At 39.1% G+C, this 20600-nt stretch overlaps 2 protein-coding genes across 2 annotated transcripts in view; one reads left to right on the top strand and one right to left on the bottom strand.

Annotated features, from left to right (window-relative positions):
* LOC106089469 (cytoplasmic dynein 2 heavy chain 1) overlaps positions 1-20600 on the top strand; it is a 99684-nt gene that overhangs the window by 59856 nt on the left and 19228 nt on the right. Inside the window, 7 exon segments of the mRNA XM_059364725.1 lie at positions 13735-13860; positions 13935-14070; positions 14119-14664; positions 18608-18756; positions 18892-19220; positions 19399-19514; positions 19685-19798. Coding sequence (XP_059220708.1) covers positions 13735-13860; positions 13935-14070; positions 14119-14664; positions 18608-18756; positions 18892-19220; positions 19399-19514; positions 19685-19798 — 1516 coding nt within the window.
* Positions 7920-20600, bottom strand: part of LOC131995750 (protein kinase 4) — a 28941-nt gene continuing 16260 nt past the window's right edge. The window contains exon 2 of the mRNA XM_059364726.1: positions 7920-9331. Within this exon, the coding sequence (XP_059220709.1) occupies positions 8066-9331 (1266 nt within the window). The 3' untranslated portion in view covers positions 7920-8065. The remainder of the gene's footprint in view (positions 9332-20600) is intronic.

The raw sequence follows: 20600 nt of genomic DNA, 5'->3' as shown, positions 1-20600 counted from the left end.
CGATTTAAGCGAAATTTTGTGTGCTCTCTAAAAGTAACCTAAAAACAAAACCAGTAAGGAAATGCAAAATTCGGGCGGAGCCCGAATTATTAATTCGGGCAATACATAAAAAAATATGTATATGAGAGCTATATCTAAATCTGAACCGACTTTCAAACTGATCGTTTGAAAATTGTTGTTACTACGGCCATATAAATTCAAATCAGGCGATACATATATATGGGAGCTATAACCAAATCCGAACCGATTCTGATTAAATCTTGCAGATGTTAAGATCAGTAACAAAACTGTTCGTGCCAAATTTTGTGCAGATCGGTTGAAAATTGTAGCTACAACGGCCATTTAAATAAAAATCGGTCGATACATATATATGGGAGCTATATCTTAATCTGAACCGATTTTGATGAAATCTTGCAGATATCTTAAGATCAATAATAAAACATTTTGTGCCAAATTTTATGCACTATCCCAAATTTCAGCGAAATAGGCCCCAAAGACCCTTAATCGGTCGATCATTGTGCTAAATTTCAACGAAATCGTATAATAAATGGGGCTTTTATGTGCCTTAGACCTTAAATCGGAACATCGGTACATATGACAGTTATACTCAAATATAGACCGATTGAGGCAATTGAACTCGGATGTGAGGCCTAACACCCAAGTCACTGTCCCAAATTTCAGCGAAATCGGTCCTAAGACCCTAAGGCCCTAATCTGTCGATCGTTCTAATTGGTAGCTATATCAAGATATATTCCGATATAGCTCATCTTCGAACTTAACCTGTCTATAGACAAAAGAAGAATCTGTGCAAAGTTTTGTCTCAATATATCTTTTTTTTAATTTTTACCACAATCAAGGACTCAAGAAGTCAAATCGGGAGATCGGTTTATATGGGAGCTATATCAGGTTATAAACCGATTTGGACCGTATTTGGCACAGTTGTTTAAAGTCATAACAGAACACCACATGCAAAATTTCAGCCATATTAGACAAAAATTACGGATTGTAAGAGCTAAAGAAGTCAAATCAGGAGAACGGTTTTTAGGGAGCTTTATCAACTTAAAAACCGATTTCGACCGCACTTGGCACAGTTGTTGGAAATCGTAACAGAACACTACATGCAAAATTTCAGACAAATCGGACAAAAATGGGCTTCCAGGGGCTCAAGAAGTCAAATCGGAAATCGGTTAATATGAAAGCAATATCTAAACCGATATGGCCAATTTGCAATCCCCAACGACCTACATCGGCCCTATCGACCGCTATCGTGATTTCGACAGACGAACATGGCTAGGTCGACTCAGAACGTCAAGACGATCAAGAATATATTGTACATACTTTATGGGGTCATAGACGAATATTTCGAGGTGTTACAACCGGAATAACTAAATGTTAATCCCCATCCTATGGTGGGTATAAAAAAGGCAGCTGACACGTTCACTTACATTTATATTGGGTTGCCCAAAAAGTAATTGCGGATTGTTTAAAAGAAAGTAAATGCATTTTTAATAAAACTTAGAATGAACTTTAATCAAATATACTCTTTTTTGGGCAACCCAATAGTATATTTACAATAGCATAGCTTAAGCCGTTAAGACCTCCTCCGTCCTACGAACCTCGTACAAGTCTGTCTCTCCCTGTATCCACAGCGTAGTGATATGCCTAATATTGCAATGACCAGTCTGGGCCCCTATTTGTAGCCCAAAGTCATGCTTCCTCGGCCCTAAAACAAGTGATGTCCTCCTTGGTGAAAAGCTCGGCCACAGTTGCTTGGCTACCCTGCAACCCATAGCATCAACCAACGTTTTATAAGCTTACTCTATCATTGATAGGGGAAAAGTCAAGCACTTAACAAGTAATAAGGCGTTAAGTTCGGCCGGACCGAACTATGGATACCCACCACCCAGGGTGTATATGCAAAATCTATGCCCCCCATAGCAGCTATATAAAAATATGGTCCGATTTGGACCAAATTCGGCACGAATATTTAGTGGTCTAATAAGTACAAGTCATTGTTCAATTTTGTAAAATATTGGTCTTTTTGATAGCTTTATCCAAATATAGACCGATCTGAACCATATACGACACGGATGTCGAAAAGCCTAACATAAGTCACTGTTTCAAATTTTAGCGAAATCGAATTATAAATGTGTCTTTTATGGGGCCAAGACTTTAAATCGAGAGATCGGTCTATATGGCAGCTATATCCGAATCGGGATTGAAGAAGGATGTCGAAGGGCCTATCCTGGGCATAAGACCCTAAATCGTCGGATCGGTCTATATGGGCGCTATATCAAGATATAGTCCAATCTAGCCCATCTTCGAACTTAACCTGTTTATGGACAAAAAAAAAGAATTTGTGCAAAGTTTCAGCTCAATATCTCTATTTTTAAAGACTGTAGCGTGATTTCAACAGACAGACAGACAGAAGGCATGGCTAGATCGTCTTAGAGTTTTACGACGATAAAGAATATATGTATGCTTTATAGGGTCAGAAATGGATATTTCGATGTGTTGCAAACGAAATGACAAAATGAATATACCCCCATCCTTCGGTGGGGCGTATAAAAACACCCAAAACCAGGGGTATCTTTTTATGAAGGCTGTACCAACATGTAAACTGACATTGACAATTTTTTACAAGCCGGATTTTTTTAGTTACATGAACCGACTATAAAAATTTCAGCCATAGCTGTCGGGAAATGTGGCTGAAACCTTAAAACACAGTAATCTGTCTAAAGCATCAGAAAGCAGCAGAAGCCAATGGTTTGCCAGACGAGCGTGTATGTTAGCTTGCGTATACAATCTGGCTAGAAGAACGCAAACGTGTTCATAGGCCTAGCGCACACGCGTTAATCGGTAGGTTAATATAATCGGTCGCCGAGAAATAAGTATTATTCGAATGTGATGGTCATGAGGCAAATGGACTATTTAGATATTGGGTTGCCCAAAAAGTAATTGCTGATTTTTTAAAAGAAAGTAAATGCATTTTTAATGAAACTTAGAATGAACTTTAATCAAATATACTTTTTTTACACTTTTTTCTAAAGCAAGCTAAAAGTAACAGCTGATAACTGACAGAAGAAAGAATGCAATTACAGAGTCACAAGCTGTGAAAAAATTTGTCAACGCCGACTATATGAAAAATCCGCAATTACTTTTTGGGCAACCCAATATATCCAAATATAGGCCGATCTGAACCATATTGTGCATCTGGTCTGAACCATAAAGTGCATGCGATCTGAACCATATAATGCATCCATCGTAGAGCCTTACACAACTCATTGTGCTAAATGTCAACGAAATCGGATAATAAATGCGGCTTTTATGTGCCTTAGACCTTAAATCGGGAGATCGGTACATATGACAGTTATAGTCAAATATAGACCGATTTAGGCGGTATTGAACTCGGATGTCGTGAGGCCTAACACCCAAACTGTCACTGTCCTAAATTTCAGCGAAATCGGCCCTAAGACCCTAAGGCCCTAATCGGTCGATCGTTCTAAATGGTAGCTATATCAAGATATATTCCGATATAGCTCATCTTCGAACTTAACCTGTCTATAGGCAAAAGAAGAATCTGTGCAAAGCTTCGTCTCAATATCTCTTTTTTTTTAAAGAATGTAGCGTGATTTCAACAGACAGATGGACATGGCTAGATCGTATTAGATTTTTACCACAATCAAGGACTCAAGAAGTCAAATCGGGAGATCGGTTTATATGAGAGCTATATCAGGTTATAAACCGATTTGGACCGCACTTGGCACAGTTGTTAAAAGTCATAACACAACTCCACATGCAAAATTTCAGCCATATTAGACAAAAATTGTGGATTGTAAGGGCTCAAGGAGTCCAATCGGGAGAACGGTTTTTACGGAGCTTTATCAAGTTAAAGACCGATTTGGACCGCACTTGGCACAGTTGTTGGAAGTCATAACCGAACACTACATGCAAAATTTCAGCCAAATGGGACAAAAATTGGGCTTCCAGGGGCTCAAGAGGTCAAATCGGAAATCGGTTAATATGGGTCCCCAATTCCCAACGACCTACATCTTAGTAAGATCGACGGACATGGCTAGGTACTTTATGGGGTCTTAGGAATAACTAAATGTTAAACCCTATCCTATTGTGTGTATAAAAAAGCATAGTATGGCTTTAGGTATTAAGACCTCCTCCGCCCTACGAACCTCGTACAAGTCCGCCTCTATGCTTGATATTGCAATGACCAGTTATGCTTCCTCGGCCCTAAAACAAGTGCCGTCCTCCTTAGTGAAAAGCTCGGCCACAGTTGCTTGGCTACCCTGCAACCCATAGCACCAACTAACACTTTATAAGCTTACTAGCTGACCCTGGCCCGCTCCGCTGCGCCTTCTTTTACTTTATATGGAACAAAAGTTTTATTGGAATATTTATTTTCAACAATTAAATATCTTTTAGTAAAATACCATGCTAACTTGACCAACAGTTTAACAATATAAGTGCCTTTATCTGAATCCCATATGATCTTTATTGGTCTACGAATTTAAGTTTGCATGTAAGGTGTACTTCATTCTTGAAATACTTCATTTCAGCCCGATATTCTCATGATGTCTGATTTAGTGGTGTTTTCGGGGGAGAGGTGGTCCCCCAGATACTTGGCCCTGAAAAAATATCAGCATCGTGCTCTTCTCTCAAATACCATTTACTTAAACCCCATATTACCATTGGCTTAAGAGGAGTTTACAGGATGAGGCGTCCCCCAAACACATGGCCCCAAAATAGGTTATCAAATTCGTTTTCTTATCTCAAATACCTTTCATTTGAGCCATATATTGGCATGGTCGAAAAATTTTGTCCCTTTGGGGGTGTTTTGGGAAAGGGGTGATGCCCTTAATACATGGTCCTACATTTGGATATAAAATTCGTATTCTACTCCCAAACGCCTTTATTTGAGCCTCATATTGCGATGGTCACTAAAAAATTGCTGTTTGTGGGGTATTTTGGGGCCACCATATTGGTCCCGAAAATGGGTATCAATTCTTGCTCTATCCCCCAAAACCTTTCATTTAAGCTCCACATTGACATGGTCGGTAAATATGCCCGATTTAGGGGTGTTTTGGGGATTGGAGTGGTTCCCCAAACACAAAGCCGGAAAATATATCAGCAACGTGCTCTATTCTCATATATCATTTATTTGTAATCTCATTTAAACTCCTTATTGCAAAAGTCAGCAAATATGTCCGGTTTGGGGTATTGGCCTTAAAAACTATGAATATAAAGATCCACTTTTTTTAAGACCCAATTTGTCTTGGTGAGCAAATACGTCCTATTTGGGGGTTGTTATGGTGGTAGGACGTCAGCTAGACAGTTGGCCTCTAATATTGATATCAGATACGAGGTCTACTCCCACATACCTTTAATTTGAGCCCCACATTTCCATAGTCGGCAAACATGACCTGCTTTGGATGGTGTTTTGGTGGATGGGGGGCCACTCAGTGAGTTGGCCTTGAAAATATATTTCGTGTTCCACTTTAAAAACCCTCTTATTTGAGCTTCATATTGCAAAAGTCAGCAACTACTTCCTATTTGGGTGGTGTTGTGGGGGTGGTGTGGCCCCATAGACACTTTTCCCAAATATTGATATCAGATTCGTGCTTTACTCCCAAAGACCTTTCATTTGAGCCCCATATGGCTATGGTCGTAAATTTGTCCCCTTTGGGGCAGGTTTTTGGGGAGGGGCTGCCCCCAAACACTTGGTCCCATATTTGGATATCAGATTCTAATTCTACACTCAAATACCTTTTATTTAAGACCCATATTCCCATGGTCAGTAAATAAGTCCTGTTTGGGGGTGTTTTGGGAAAGGGGTCCAACCCCAACGTGATCCCACATTTAAATATCATATTCGCATTCTTCTCGCAAATACCTTTCATTTGAGTCCTATATTGCCATGATCGGTATATGTCCGATTTAGGGGTGTTTTGGGGGTGTGGTGTTGTTGTGGGTGTGGGGTGCCCCATAGACACTTTTCCCGAATATTGATTTGTTTGATCAGATTTGTGCTTTACTCCCAAATACCTTTCATTTGAGCCCCATGTGGCTATGGTCGTAAATGTGTCCCCTTTGGGGGAGGTTTTTGGGGAGAGTTGGCCCCCAAATACTTGGTCTCATATTTGGATATCAGATTCTAATTCTGCATTCAAATACCTATTCTTTAAGCCCCATATTCCCATGGTCAGTAAATAAGTCCTGATTGGGGGGTGTTTTGGGGAAGGGGTGGACCCCCAAAAAACGTGGTCCCACATTTGGATATCAGATGCGTATTCTACTCGCAAACACCTTTCATTTGAGTACCATATTGCCATGGTCGATAAATATGTCCGATTTAGGGGAGTTTTGGGGCTTGGGGTGGTCCCCCTAGCACTTGGGCCGACAATTGGATATCAGATACGTTTTCTTATCCCAAATACCTTTCACTTGAGTCCCATATTGTCTTGATTGGTCTAAATATATGTTGGGTAGGTTTTAGGGTGGGGTAGCCCCACTAGGTACCCCATCCGAAATTTGGATACCAAATTTTTATTTTTAGGGTACTATATGAGAGCACACAAAATTTCGTTTAAATCGCACCACCCATATCCGAGATCTGGCGTTTCTGAATATTAGGGGTAAGGGGGAGGGTCCGCCCCCCCTTCAGATATCAAAAAATGTAGTACCCTATTTCACCACGGGATCATTATGCACCATCTGTGAAAATTTCAAGAAAATCGGTTAGGCCGTTTTTGAGTCTATAAGGAACACACAAACATACAAACAAACAAACAAATCTACAAACAAACACAAATTGATTTTTATATATAGGGGAAAAGCCAAGTACTTAAAAACTCCCAAAACCAGGCTGTACCAAAACTTTCTTTGACAATTTTTTGCAAGTAGAATTTTTTAGCCCACCACTAACAAAATTTCAGCCAAAGCTGTCTAGAAATGTGGCCGAAACCTAAACAATCAAGTAGCAGAAGCCAATGGTTTGCCAGGCGAGCGTGTATGTAACCTGTGCGCCACAGTGGCCTCCTTCTATTAAATGTTGACATAAACAATTGCAGTTGCAAATTTGCCCATGAACAAACATCTCACATATCAATGAGAGCTGCCCCATTCAAGTTTAAAGCTCAATGATATTCCCACGCAAACTAGCCAAGTTTGATCCAAAAAGTACAGATTGACACCTACTACCTTATTTACGACTACGATCAGATTGCGACAGTTCCAATCCATTTGAGTTTTCAGCTACATAAATGGCTGTCCTCCCTTCCGTTCGTCTGACTGACTTTACAACATATATAACTATCTTTCCACCCGTCTGCCCGTCCGTCCGTCTATATGTCCTTCTGGTTATCTGTCCGTCTGTCTATTGTAATCACACTACAATCCTCAAAATTAAAGCTTTCGAGCAAAATTTCGTGGCAATACATTTTTTCGATAAAACACCTGTTAGATCAAACTCTCAATTTATTTCTTATTGACCCCTTTATCTGATTTCCATAAAATTTGGAACCGGTGGTTATATAAGCTCCTTCTTCATTTATTCCAAATATGATACAGAAAAAGCCACTTTGCGATGTAGTCCCCATATATACCAATTTCTCGATTTCACTTTTTGAGAGCACAGGGGGCGCCATCTAGTTTTTTACGATTTCTTTAATATTTTTTAACTTTGAGGTTGTATCAGAACATTCTGTATCAGCGCAAATGGTTTTAAATGTAATTTTTACTTGTTTCCAATACATTTCCCTCAATTTATCATATTTTCTCAAGTATTTCTATATAAAAAATAAACTATAGTAACGAAAAAGCCAACAAACCTTGATTTAAAATCATCAAAACCTCACTTTCAGACAGGTTTCCATGAAAAGTCCACAACGCAAAACTCACACACAGAATTATTTCGAAATTTCGAATTTTTTATGTGTAAAACTTTTGCTTAAAAATATAAATTGGTTTCTGAAGTTCTTTTCCTTCCTGCTTCGTGTGTCGATGTTCGAGTTCGTTTGGAACTATCGCATGCTAGAACCTAGGATTAATCAAGTTATTGTTGTTGTTGCGTTTGATGTTGTTGCGGTGGCTGTTGTTGGGACATGGCATTCGCATGTGATGCTGGATGTTGTTGAGATTGTTGTTGCTGCTGCTGCTGTTGCTGTTGCTGCTGCTGTTGCTGCTGCTGTTGATGGTGAGCTGCCACAGCAACCGCTACCAAGGCACTAGCCGAGGGCGGTGGTATATTCCCCGAAACTGCCGCTGCCGAGGCATGGGCACGCATATGCACCGCTGCCATATGGGCCTGTGGCGACATGTGCGAAAACATATTCATATTCTGTTGATGCAAATGATGGGCATGGGCATGATTGTTGAAATGATGCGGCGCCGATATAACATCCGATGAAGTCTGCAGTATTATTTCCGGCTCGATCATGGGCATTTCATGCTCATCGTTATTGTTGGCTCCCACGGACCCAGATTGCTGGCCATTGTTATGGGCGTTGTTCGAGGAGCCGGAATTCTCATTGACAGGATTATATTCTTGTTTAATACCATTTTGTGGATATAGAGAAGCACTTAGATTTTGATGTAATATTGGATGGCACAATGAAGGCATTAAAGCTACACCGGGAATGGGCAAAGGATGATGTGGAAAGTTGGGCGGTGGATACAGCAGGCCGCCCTTGTTCAATTGGGACATATGGGCAGCGGTAGGATTTGCTGTGACCATATTTGTGCCAGCAGCTGCCGTGGGTAGATTTATCATGTTGTTGTTGTTATTATTATTGACATTCGTAAGGGTTGTTGTGGTTGTACTGCTTGTTGTGCTGCCACCCACCATATTGACAACATTGCTGGGGTTCCCACTATTTGCATGTTGTATGCGACGTCTCTGTTGTGGTGTATGATGCTGTTGCTGCTGCTGCTGTTGTTGTTGCTGTTGTTGTTGTGCCGTTGTTTGGTTATCTTGACGCACTGGTTGGGCATTTTGTTGCTGTTGCTGCTGCTGCAGTTCGGCCGTTACAGGATCCGATATAATAATTTCTGGTTCCACTGGTGTTGGCTGTACCAAACTAAATTGCTGCGCCAAAGCCGCCTCATCCACAATAATACCCTTTTTACGCTCTTTGCGTATTTTATCACGAAGTTTCTCTAGCTGTCGAAAAGCTTCATTGGATCGTCGTGCCTTCTTGCGATCACGATCACGTTCCTGTTCCATGCGACGATATTCGGGATTCATGCGTTTCACTCGTTTACGCTCGCGATCTCTTTCGCGCATAATCATTTTGTTGCGGGCTTCTTCTTCGGGCGTAAGCTGCAAAGACAGACAAACAGGGATAGAGAGGATAAAAATTTAAAAAAATTAACACAGGATAAAGCAGGGATGCTTATAAAAAAAGTATGAGTTCTCGATATTCAATTTGGAATACGGAGAAGCGCACTAGACCGCAGCAAGGTCTGGCACGGGATAACTATGAGCACCACATAGGCTGGAACCTTGAGCTCCAACCTTTATAATGTTCATCGTTGTTGTTGTAGTTGTAGTAGCAGTGTGTGGTACACTGAGGCGGCAGCCCTTGCCGATGAAGGAATTCATCGGGTCAATCCGGTACATACAACCGGCTGCCATGGGATTGCATGGGAGAATGTTCATCGTTATCATGAGAAGCTCAGCTGAGATCTACCGGTTGCGGTTAGTGGAATATACGGAGTATCGTCCATTGCGGACGCGAACAATCTGCGGTATCTAGTGGAGAGTCTAGATGAGGGACTGGGCAGCACAGGCTCTTGCTTAAATACTGAATGCCTACTATGCTCGATATGACAACTTATTGACCCCTTTAAATAAATGGGCTAAACTGAACGCGCCTTTACTTAATTCTCTCATTGTTTTTAATTTTTTTTTTACCTTTAGTTACATTGTTATACCCACCACCGTAGGATAGGGGTATACTAATCTAGTCATTCCATTTCTAACACCTCGAAATAATGATCTGCGACCCCAAAAAGTATATATATTCTGGATCTTCTCAACATTCGATGTCGATCTAGCAATGTCCGTCCGTCCGTCTGTCTAAATCACGATTGCGGTCGAACGCGTAAAGCTAGCCGCTTCAAATTTTGCGCAGATACTTCTTATTGATATAGGGTGTTGTTGTTGTAGCAGTTTGATGTGTTCTATCTTTTGTCTGCCTGATTCTGTTGAGTTTCAAGATCCAGGAACTCTGCGACCAAAATGAGAAGCGTCTACAGGGATCTGGGTCTGAGTCGAGTGGGTCTGGCTAGGCCGTTAAATAGGGGAAGTTTGTTGTGTGGTCCCTGGTCACAATCGGGACTAACATCTTGCACGTCGACATCAATCCTTGCTCTGTTGGAGTTGAGGCGGCTACATCTGCCGGAAGTTAGTTGAGCCAGAACCACTCTGGTTTGCGGATGGAGGTCAATTCTTCAGGTGCAATAGGAGGCAGTCGTTTTCCCAGGACTACATTCATCCGGTAGCTATTTACCGCATTTGCTACCGTGTCTGCATGAATGTTGTCTAGACCCGCTTGATATGCCGCTTGTTCTAGAGGTTCTCTCTTGTAGCCCTGAACCTCACGCTCTAGATCATGTAAATCTTTCTTAAGGCTTCTGGGCGGTGGATATCCACAATATCCACAATATGATTTGGATGGTCTCTCCGATAACAGCCCAAATGGTATTACTTAGACAGCATGTACTTATATTTTCTCCGTGGTAGGATCTTTGTCTCCTGATGGAGTTAATCCAAATGAGAACTAAGGAGTGAGTCCGTCGCAGTTCGAACGGCAACATTCCGACAGATCTGAATATTAATCCACTGAGTGTCACAGAGCTGACGAGACCACACTGGCTCTGCATAACTTACCATAGACCGGCCAATTGCTTTGTACGTGGTTACAAAGGTTTCTTTGTCTGCACCCCAAGTGCTGCCGGCAAGTTACTCAAGGACCTTGTTTCTACTTTTGACTTTATCGCAAAATGCTGTGGCTGTGTAAGGGCTGTCAAATGTGACGCTAAATATTTTGAAACACTTAATGGTCGGAATCACATCCATCGACCATCACAGCCAGCTCGGCATTCACCTCACGCGTATTTATAGTGAATAGTCTGGCTAAAGATTTTAGATCTCTTGCAGCGAAATATGAGGCAAGTTCGTTGAGGTAGACGTTCAACCTATCGCAGATGTCATCAATGCGTCGGGGGCCTGATGTCATGATCGTACAATCGTCCGCATATGATATGATCTCCATGTCTTCTGGACGAGGGGAAATGGAGGATAGATAGAGGTTAAACAATGCCGGAGATATCACCCCGCCTTAGGGAACTCCCTGTTTCACTAAACGGAGCTTCGACTTCTTATACCAAATTTTCACAAATGACTGGCAACCACACAGATAATTCGCGACCCAGTATTTCAGGCCTGGCGTGAGGGACGTGTTGGCGGTGTCCTCAAATAGTTTGGCATGGCTGAATGCCTTCGATAGGTTCAGTGCCACGAGGACCATCCTATCCCATGGCCTGGGCTGTTTGAAGCCACGGCAAATGTGTGCGGTGATGGCATGCAAAGCAGTTGTTCTGCTATGCAGTCTACGAAATCCATGATGATTCTTTGCGATTGGAAATTCTCCTACGAGGCTCGGGAGGAGTAATGCCTCAAGCGTCTTTGCTACTGGTGAGTGAAGGGAAATCGGTCTGTACGACTCACAGACAGGTTGAGGACAGTAGTTAGGTACTCAACTCCAGGTAAATCCAGATTCTTCGTCATCAGTGTAGAGATTCCGTCGGGGTCCAACGCCTTGGATGATTTGGTGCCACGGATGACATTCGTAGCTTCGCCCACGGTAAATTGTGATGGCTGTCCTCGGCTCGGAGACCATATAAAGCACCCATATAAACCGATCCACGGTTTTTACTTCTTCAGCCCTTAGAAGCTTAAATTTTCATTCGATTTGACTGAAATTTGGAACAAAGACTTAAGACTTACAACATCAGTGCCATGTTTTATCCGAATCGATCAATATGGTGATATAAGCCTCTCTAAGTAGCGATATCCCGATATGACTTTTTGATACCAAAATAATTGAAATACAAACTCAGTTATTAAGGGTTAATTTTTAGCGGAATCCATGGTAGTGGGTAGCCAAGATCCGGCCCGGTAGAACTTAGCACGCATTTACTTGTTTGGTTTAAATTTTCTTAAATTTTTTGGGGATTGCAAATGGGCCCTATCGGTTCAGATTTGGATATAGCTTCCATATAAACCGATCTCCCGATTTGAGTTCTTGAGTCCCTGGAAGCCTCAATTTTGTAACCTGATATAGCTCCCATATAAACCGATTTCCCGATTTCCCGATTTGATTTCTTGTGCCCCTGGAAGCCTCAATTTTTCTCCAATTTGGCTTAAAATTTGCAGAAAGTGTTCTTTCAAGACGTCCAACAACTATGACAAGTATGGTTAAAGTCGGTCTATAACCTCATGTAGCTTCCATACTAACCGATCTCTAGATTTGACTTCTTCAGCCCCTGGAAGCATCAATGTTTCTCCGATTTGGCTAAAAATTTGCATAAAGTGTTCTGTTATGACTTTTAACAACTGTGTCCAAATCGGTCTGTAACCTGATATAGCTCCCATATTAAGCAATGACTTCTTGAGCCCTAATAAGCCGCAATTTTTGTCCGGATTTGACTTCTTGTTCTGTTAAGACTTCCAACAACTGTGCCAAGTATGGTTAAAATCGGTTTATAACCATATATAGCTCCCATATAAAACGATCTCCCGATTTGACTTCTTGAGACCCTGGAAGCAACAATTTTTGTCCGATTTGGCTAAAAATTTGCAAAAAGTGTTCTGTTATGACTTCCAACGACTGTGTCAAGTACGGCCCAAATCGGTCTATAACCTGATATAGCTCCCATGTAAACCAATGACTTCTTGAGCCACTATAAGCCGCAATTTTTGTCCGATGTGGAATTTTTTCACGTAGCGTTCTGTTATTACTTCCAACAACTGTTCAAAGTACGATCCAAATCCCATATAAACCGATGTCCCGATTTGATTTCTTTATCCCCTGGAAGCCGCAAATTTTTTCCGATTTAGCTAAAATTTTGCACATACGGTTCAGTCATGCCTTCCAACAAATGTGCCAAGTACGGTCCAAATCGGTCTATAACCGGGTATAGCTACCATATAAACCGGGCTCTCGGTCTCGGGTTTGACAGAAGTTTGGTATGTAGAATAGAATTATGCCTTTTAAATTTATTTTGCATAATTTTTTAGCGGAATCCATGATGGTCGGTTCCCAACAATCAGCCTGGCCGAACTTACCACGCTTTTACTTGTTTTAATTATTTTTTTTTTTTAATTGTATACCCTCAACCATGGGATGGAGGTATACTTATTTCGCCATTCCAATTGTAAAACATCAAAATATTGATCTGAAACCAAACAAATCGTCTAGACATTCTAAGTCGATTTAGCCATGTCCATCCGTTTGTTTGTTTATCTGTCTGTCTGTCGAAAGCACGCTTACCTCTTTTAAATGTAGATTGGTTGGGATTGTAAATGGGCCAACTCATTCTATATTTAGATAAAACTCCCAAATACCGGTATCCCCATTATACTTCTTGAGTCTCTTATCCGTTTGCATTTGCATTAAATGCTTTGAGCTGATTCTTAATGCTTTTATACTTTGACAGATTGCTAACTCTACCCTCCGGTTGGCGCATACAATTCGGTAATAATGTCAATTTCATATTTGAAACTGATGATGTGCGAAATGCTTCGCCTGCAACCATTTCACGTATGGGAATAGTCAACATGAAGTAAGTCAATAAAGGCAATGCTTTCTTACTAAGAATTAATTTATTTCATATTTACCCAAACTCTTGGCACACAGCAATGAAGATTATCCCTTAAAATCAATACTCGAGTATCAACTGACAAAATTTGAATTTAGCGATTTGCTACAAAGTTACATAGAAGAATTGTATGAGCCTGCTATGGAATGGCTTGAAAAGGAAAGCGCACAGTAAGTTTTGCAAAATACCGCACAACAAAAAAACATAAAGAAACATTGCTAGAACCAAATCATATTGTTTAGTTCTTTGCCCTGCTTAACACGTTCCTGGATGTTACGTGCTTTACTACTACAACTTCGTGGAAATGGTGACTATGCCCTACAAAATCGTGAGGCATTCACCATTTGTGCTTGTCATGCGGCTTTGGAATTTCTGCCAGTAGAACGCCACAATGAGTTTGCAAATTGGCTCTTTGAAAAGGCCAATTTGTATGTGACCAATCCAAATCATTCTGAATTGATGTTCTACAATACGGAGCGCAATTGCGTCGATACGTATGAGAGTGAAATCGCCGCCACGGGAAGCTTTGGCGATGGCAACAATGTTGGTGATTTGGTACCCACGGCTGCTGTTAAGATGTATTTGCAGCAATTAAAAGCGTTTTTAGAAGCACCCGCAAATACGCCATTCCTAATAATAGGGCCAGCTGGAGCTGCAAAAAGTTTGCTGGTGGAACAGGCCACAATGGATATGTCGGGTTATGATTTGGTCACAATTAATTGTTCTACACAATTGACACCGTCGTATATAATACATTGCATAAAACAGGTAAGTTGATTTGAATTACTTGAACTAAGAAGAAAAACGTAGAGACAAGAAGAATTTTCCTTGATTACAAACCGTCCAAGAAATTCTACTTAAAGGCACAATTTACAAAATAGATAAAAATGTTTTGAAAGTTTTTCTAAAAACAAAATTTTTATAAAGGGAAAATTTCATTAAAATAAGTATAAAATTTCCTTAAAATAAGTATGAAATTTCCTTAAAATAAGTATAAAGTTTCTTTAAAAATAAGTACAAAATTTCCTTACAATAAAAACAAAATTTTCTTAAAATAAAAACCAAATTTTTAAAAAATTTTCTCAAAACTGAAATTTTATAAGATTTTTTTTTTTTCAAAAACGAAATGTTCCAATGGTTTGCCTAACAAATTTTTCCCAACATTTTTTGGTAAGAAAAAATTTCAACGAAATTTTTAATAAAAAAATTCTTTAAAAATTTAAAAACTACGAAATTTTCACGAAACTCAAATTTTTCTAAAAAAAAACATTTTCTCTAAAATTTTTTTTTGTGGACAAAACTAACTTAAAATGGAGAAATTTTCCTTAAAATAAAGACAAAATTTCCAAAACTAAATTTTCTTTTAAAATAATTTTTTACAAAATTTCCTTTAAAGATAAAATATTTATATTTGCAATAAATACAATTTTTTTTTAAGAAAATTTCTCTAAAGACAAAATTTCTAGAAGTTTCCCAATACAAAAATTCTAAACACAAAATTTTCCTAAAAAGACAAAATTTCCCTAAAATTTTCTCGAAAGACAAAATTTTATAAAACTTCTTTTAAGGTAATATTTCTATGAAATTCTCTTAGGACAAAATTTTTAGTAAATTTTCTTCAAGACAAAATTTCTTAAAAATTAAGTCAATATTTCCTTAAAACAAAACAAAATTCCCTTAATATAATAACTTAATATAATAATCGAAAATTTCCTTAAAATATAGACAAACCTCGCGTAAAGTAAAGACAAGACAAAACTCCTTTAAAATAAAGATAAAAATACCTTAAAATAATGGGTTGCCCAAAAAGTAATTGCGGATTTTTTAAAAGAAAGTAAATGCATTTTTAATAAAACTTAGAATGAACTTTAATCAAATATACTTTTTTACACTTTTTTTCTAAAGCAAGCTAAAAGTAACAGCTGATAACTGGCAGAAGAAAGAATGCAATTACAGAGTCACAAGCTGTGAAAAAATTTGTCAACGCCGACTATATGAAAAATCCGCAATTACTTTTTGGGCAAACCAATAAATACAAAATTAAAAAAAAAAAACAAGTAAGAACGTGCTAAGTTCAGCCGGCCGAATTTTATGTACCCTCCTCCATTAATAGCATTTGGGGAGTTTTTTGCGCGGTATATCGCGAATAATGAATAAGAACTGTTATGCTATTGGAGCTATATAAAGTTATAATCTGATTCGGACCATAAATGAATTGAATGCTGAACATTGTAAAAGTCATTGTGTAATATTTCAGTCCATTCGGATAAGAATTGCGCCTTGTAGGGGCTCAAGAAACAAAATCAGCAGATCGGTTTATATGGGAGCTGTATCAAGCTATAGATCGATTCAGTCCATATTGGACAACACGAATGTTGAAGGTCATGGGAGAAGTCGTTGCACAAAATTTCTGCCAAATCGGATGAGAATTGCGCCCCCTTGAGGCTTAAGAAGCCAAGATCGGTTTATATGGCAGCTATATCAGGTTAGGTACCGATTTGCGCCATACTAACCACAGTTGTTGGAATTCATAAAAAAAGCCCTCATGGAAAATTTCAGCCAAATCGAATGAGAATTGCGCCCTCTAGCGGCTCAAGAAGTCAAAATCGGTTTATATGGCAGCTATACCAGGTTATGAACCGATTTGAACCATGCATAGCACAGTTGGTGCATGTGATACCAAAACACCAGGTGCAAAATTACAGCCTAATCGGATAAGAATTGCACCCTCTAAAAACTGAAGAAATCAAGACCCAAGATCGGTTTATATAGCAGTTATATCAGGTTATAAAACAAATCGGACCAAACTTTGCACAGTTGTTGATCGGATGAGAATTGCGCCCTCTAGAGGCACAAGAAATCAAGATCCAAGATCGATTTTTATGACAGCTATATCAGGTTATAAACCAATTTGAACCATACTTAGCACAGTTGTTGGAAGTGATGCCAAAACACCATGTGTCAGTATAATCGGATTAGAATCGCGCCCTATAGAAGCTCAAGAAGTCAAGATCCAAGATTGGTTTATATGGCAGCTGTATCAGGTTATAAACCAAATCGGACCAAACTCTGCACAGTTGTTGATCGGTTGAGAATTGCGCCCTCCAGAGGCTCAAGAAGTCAAGACCCAAGATCGGTTTATATGGCAGCTATATCAGGTTATAAAGCGGTTCGAACCATACTTAGCACAGTTGTTAGAAGTGATACCAAAACAACAAGTGCAAAATTTCAGTAAAATCGGATGAGAATTGCGCCCTATAGAGGCTCAAGAAGTCAAGACCCAAGATCGGTTTTTATGACAGCTATCTCAGGTTATAAACCGATTTGAACCATACTTAGCCCAGTTGTTGGAAATAATACCAAAACACCACGTGTAAAATTACTGCCAAATCGGATGAGAATTGTGCCCTCTAGCGGCTCAAGAAATCAAAATCGTTTTATATGGCTGCTATATTAGGTTACAAACCGATTTTAACCATACCTAGCACAGTTATTAGAAGTGATACCAAAACACCACGTGCAAAATTTCATTAAAATCGGACTAGAATTGCGGCCTCTATAGGCTCAAGAAGTCAAAACCCAAGATGGGTTTATATGGCTGCTATATTAGGTTATAAACCGATTTGAACCATACCTAGCACAGTTGTTGGAAGTGATACCAAAATACCAAGTGCAACATTACTGCCAAATCGGATAAGAATTATGCCCTCTAAAAGCTGAAGAAGTCAAGACCCAAGACCGGTTTATATGGCAGCTATATGAACACATGGACCGATTTAACCCATTTAGAATCCCAATCGACCTACACTAATAAAAAGTAGTCGTGCAAAATTTCAAGCGCCTAGTTTAACTCATGGCAAAATCGAATTAAAATGCCATAAGATCATGATGAGGTCTAAGACGCATATGTCAAGGTGTTAGAAACAGAATGACGAAATTAGTATGCCCCCATCATATGGTGAAAGGTATAAAAATCCCAAAAATAAATACCACAAATTTCCCTTTAAGATAAAATTTTTAAGAAATTTTCTCTAAAGACAAAATTTCTAAAAGTTTTCTTTAAATCCAAAAATTTTAAGAAATTTCCCTAAAATTTTCAAGACAAAATCTCTATCTCTTCTATGAAATTTCTTTAAAGGACAAAATTTTCATTAAATTTTCCCTAAAAAAAAATTTCTTTAAAATAAAGCTAATATTTCTTTAAAATAAAAGAGAAATGTAGCTTTAAATAAAGATTAAAATTTCCTTATAATAAAGATTCTTAAAATGAAGACAGTATTTCCTTAATATAAAGACAAAAGTCCACTCAAATATAGAAAAAATTTAACCAAAGTTTTCCCTTAGACAAACTACTTGAAAGACAAAATTTTGCTGATAAAAGAAAAAAATCTCCGAAATCTGCTTTTAAAATTCGATGAATTTCTATGAAATTTTCTCCAAAACAAAATTTCTCAGCTTTTTTCTCCAAAGACAAAATTTTTTCTTAGGAAAAATTTTTCTTTAAAGACAAAATTTATACTAATTAGAGCTTAGGAATTCTGCATGCGCTAGTCTCCTTTTCTCTTACCTCCAAACCTTAATTATATTTTTATTCAAAATTAATGTCGAATGGCAAATGTACCACACCCACCATTAATGTCATTTTAAAATTTCATTTATGTCATTTTTATCAATTTATTTATTTGTCCTTGTGCTCTGAACTACCATTTAGAATTGCATGGCTGTAAGTGGGGTGCGTGGCCGAGAGTATAGAGCGAAGCAGACACGTTTGGTTATCTATTTGAAAAATTTGGATCTATGCTATGTGGATGCTTGGGGTTGCAGTGAAATTGTTGAATTATTGTTGCAGCTAGTGCAGCGGCAGGGCTTTTACAACGATAACGGCTCAAATTCTGGCCTAAATGTGGCAAAGAATGGTGGCGGCAACACAAACACTAACAGCATTAGTGGCAGAAGTAATGTTGGCAGCAATAGCAAGAACAACAGTGGTGGTAGTGGTGGCGGTGGCAATAGCAATTTGGAATGGATAAATGTAAGTGGTTTACAAATATGTGGTTCCATTTCACAGGCGACGACAACAGCTGCGACGGCTAATGCAAGTTTAGTGAAAATTGCACCGCGTTATTTGGCCATAAATCACATGCTGCATGTTAGCTATCCCACCCAACAGGATATGCTGGCTGTAATACAAAGACATTTGGAGCATTTACTTTTGGGCCATCATCAGCATCTTAGTCAGGGCGCTGGAGCTCACTTCAAAGGCATGAATTTGCAAAGTGTGCAATACATTTCCGAAGGTTTAATGGAATTTTATGCAAAGGTTTGTATTTCTTTGTGCACTTTTCATGTCATCCCATTCCCCAAAGAGATTTACGCCAGCATCTCATCTTTATCTATGTGTGTGCTTATGCAATCCCTTCTCTTGAAATGGCTTTCGGCAGCTGCAAGCATCTTTTGGACCCTCAAGAAGGAAGAGAAGTTCAAGTGGCACCACAAACGAAGGCAGAGCTGTGGGCACCAATGGTTACGCCACTTGTGCTCACTATCAATTTTCACCAAAATTTATAATGAAAACATTGGCAAATCTCAAATTCTATCCCGAGCATTCTTTCTGTGAGGTAAGCACAAATGAATTTTTAAAGCCCCCTTTTTGGTTTAAAATTAATTTTCGTGCAGGTCTGTCTGTTTTGTTGCCTTGCAGTTACTCCTGTTTGAGAGGCACCAATGCAAATAGAATAGAATGCTTTAGCAAATAAATCTTAATTAAATTCTATTTTCCTTTCTACAGGCCTTATATTGTGAATTGGTTTCCATGTTCAAGGATCGTTTGGTGTGCGAAGAGGATGCTGATAAATTTGAAACGATTTTAAGACAATCGTTGAAAAAAATTGCTGGCAAAGACGTAAGTTTGAAATAATTTTAGGTATAGGGTGGGGGGGGACCCTTTACACGTTCGGTTCATATGTCATCGGTTCAAGAGTCAAGTTAGGCGCTTGCAATTTTGCATAAATACTTCTTATAATCATAGGTCGGTCAGGGCTGTAAATGGGCCATATCGGTCCATGTTTTGATATAGCTGCCATGTAAACCGATCTTGAATCTTGACTTCTAGAGCCACTAGAGGACGCAATTTTAATCCGATTTGGCTAAAATTTTGCATGAAGTGTTTTGGTTTAACTTTCAACAACTGGGCCAAGTATGGTCAGTACCGTTAATCACCTGATATAGCTCCCATATAAACCCATCTGGGATCTTGATTTCTGGAGCCGCTAGAGGGCGCAATTTTTACCCGATTTGGCTCAAATTTTGCACGAAATGTTTTGTTATAACTTCCAAAAAATGTGCTAAGTATGGTCTAAATTGGTACATAGCTAGATATAGCTCCCATATAAATCGATCTCCCGATTATACTTCTTGAGTCTATAGAGGGGGCAATTCTTACTCGATTTTGCTCAAATTTTGCACAAAGACTTCCACTTTGTTCTCCAATAGCCAAACCAATAGTATAGCCCCAATCGGTTATAACTTGGTATAGCTTCAATAGCATAGCAATTTTACCCATTCTCATTTGTTTACCTATAAAGAGATATCGGGCAAAGACCTTCACAAATCCAATCCATGGTTGAGGGTATAAAAGATTCGGCCCGACCGAACTTAGGACGCTTTTATTTGTTTTTATATCAGATTCCCACTCTACTCTTCAA

Source organism: Stomoxys calcitrans, chromosome 3, assembly GCF_963082655.1.
Source record: "Stomoxys calcitrans chromosome 3, idStoCalc2.1, whole genome shotgun sequence".
NCBI lineage: Eukaryota > Metazoa > Arthropoda > Insecta > Diptera > Muscidae > Stomoxys > Stomoxys calcitrans.
This window is presented reverse-complemented; position numbering and strand designations above follow the sequence as displayed.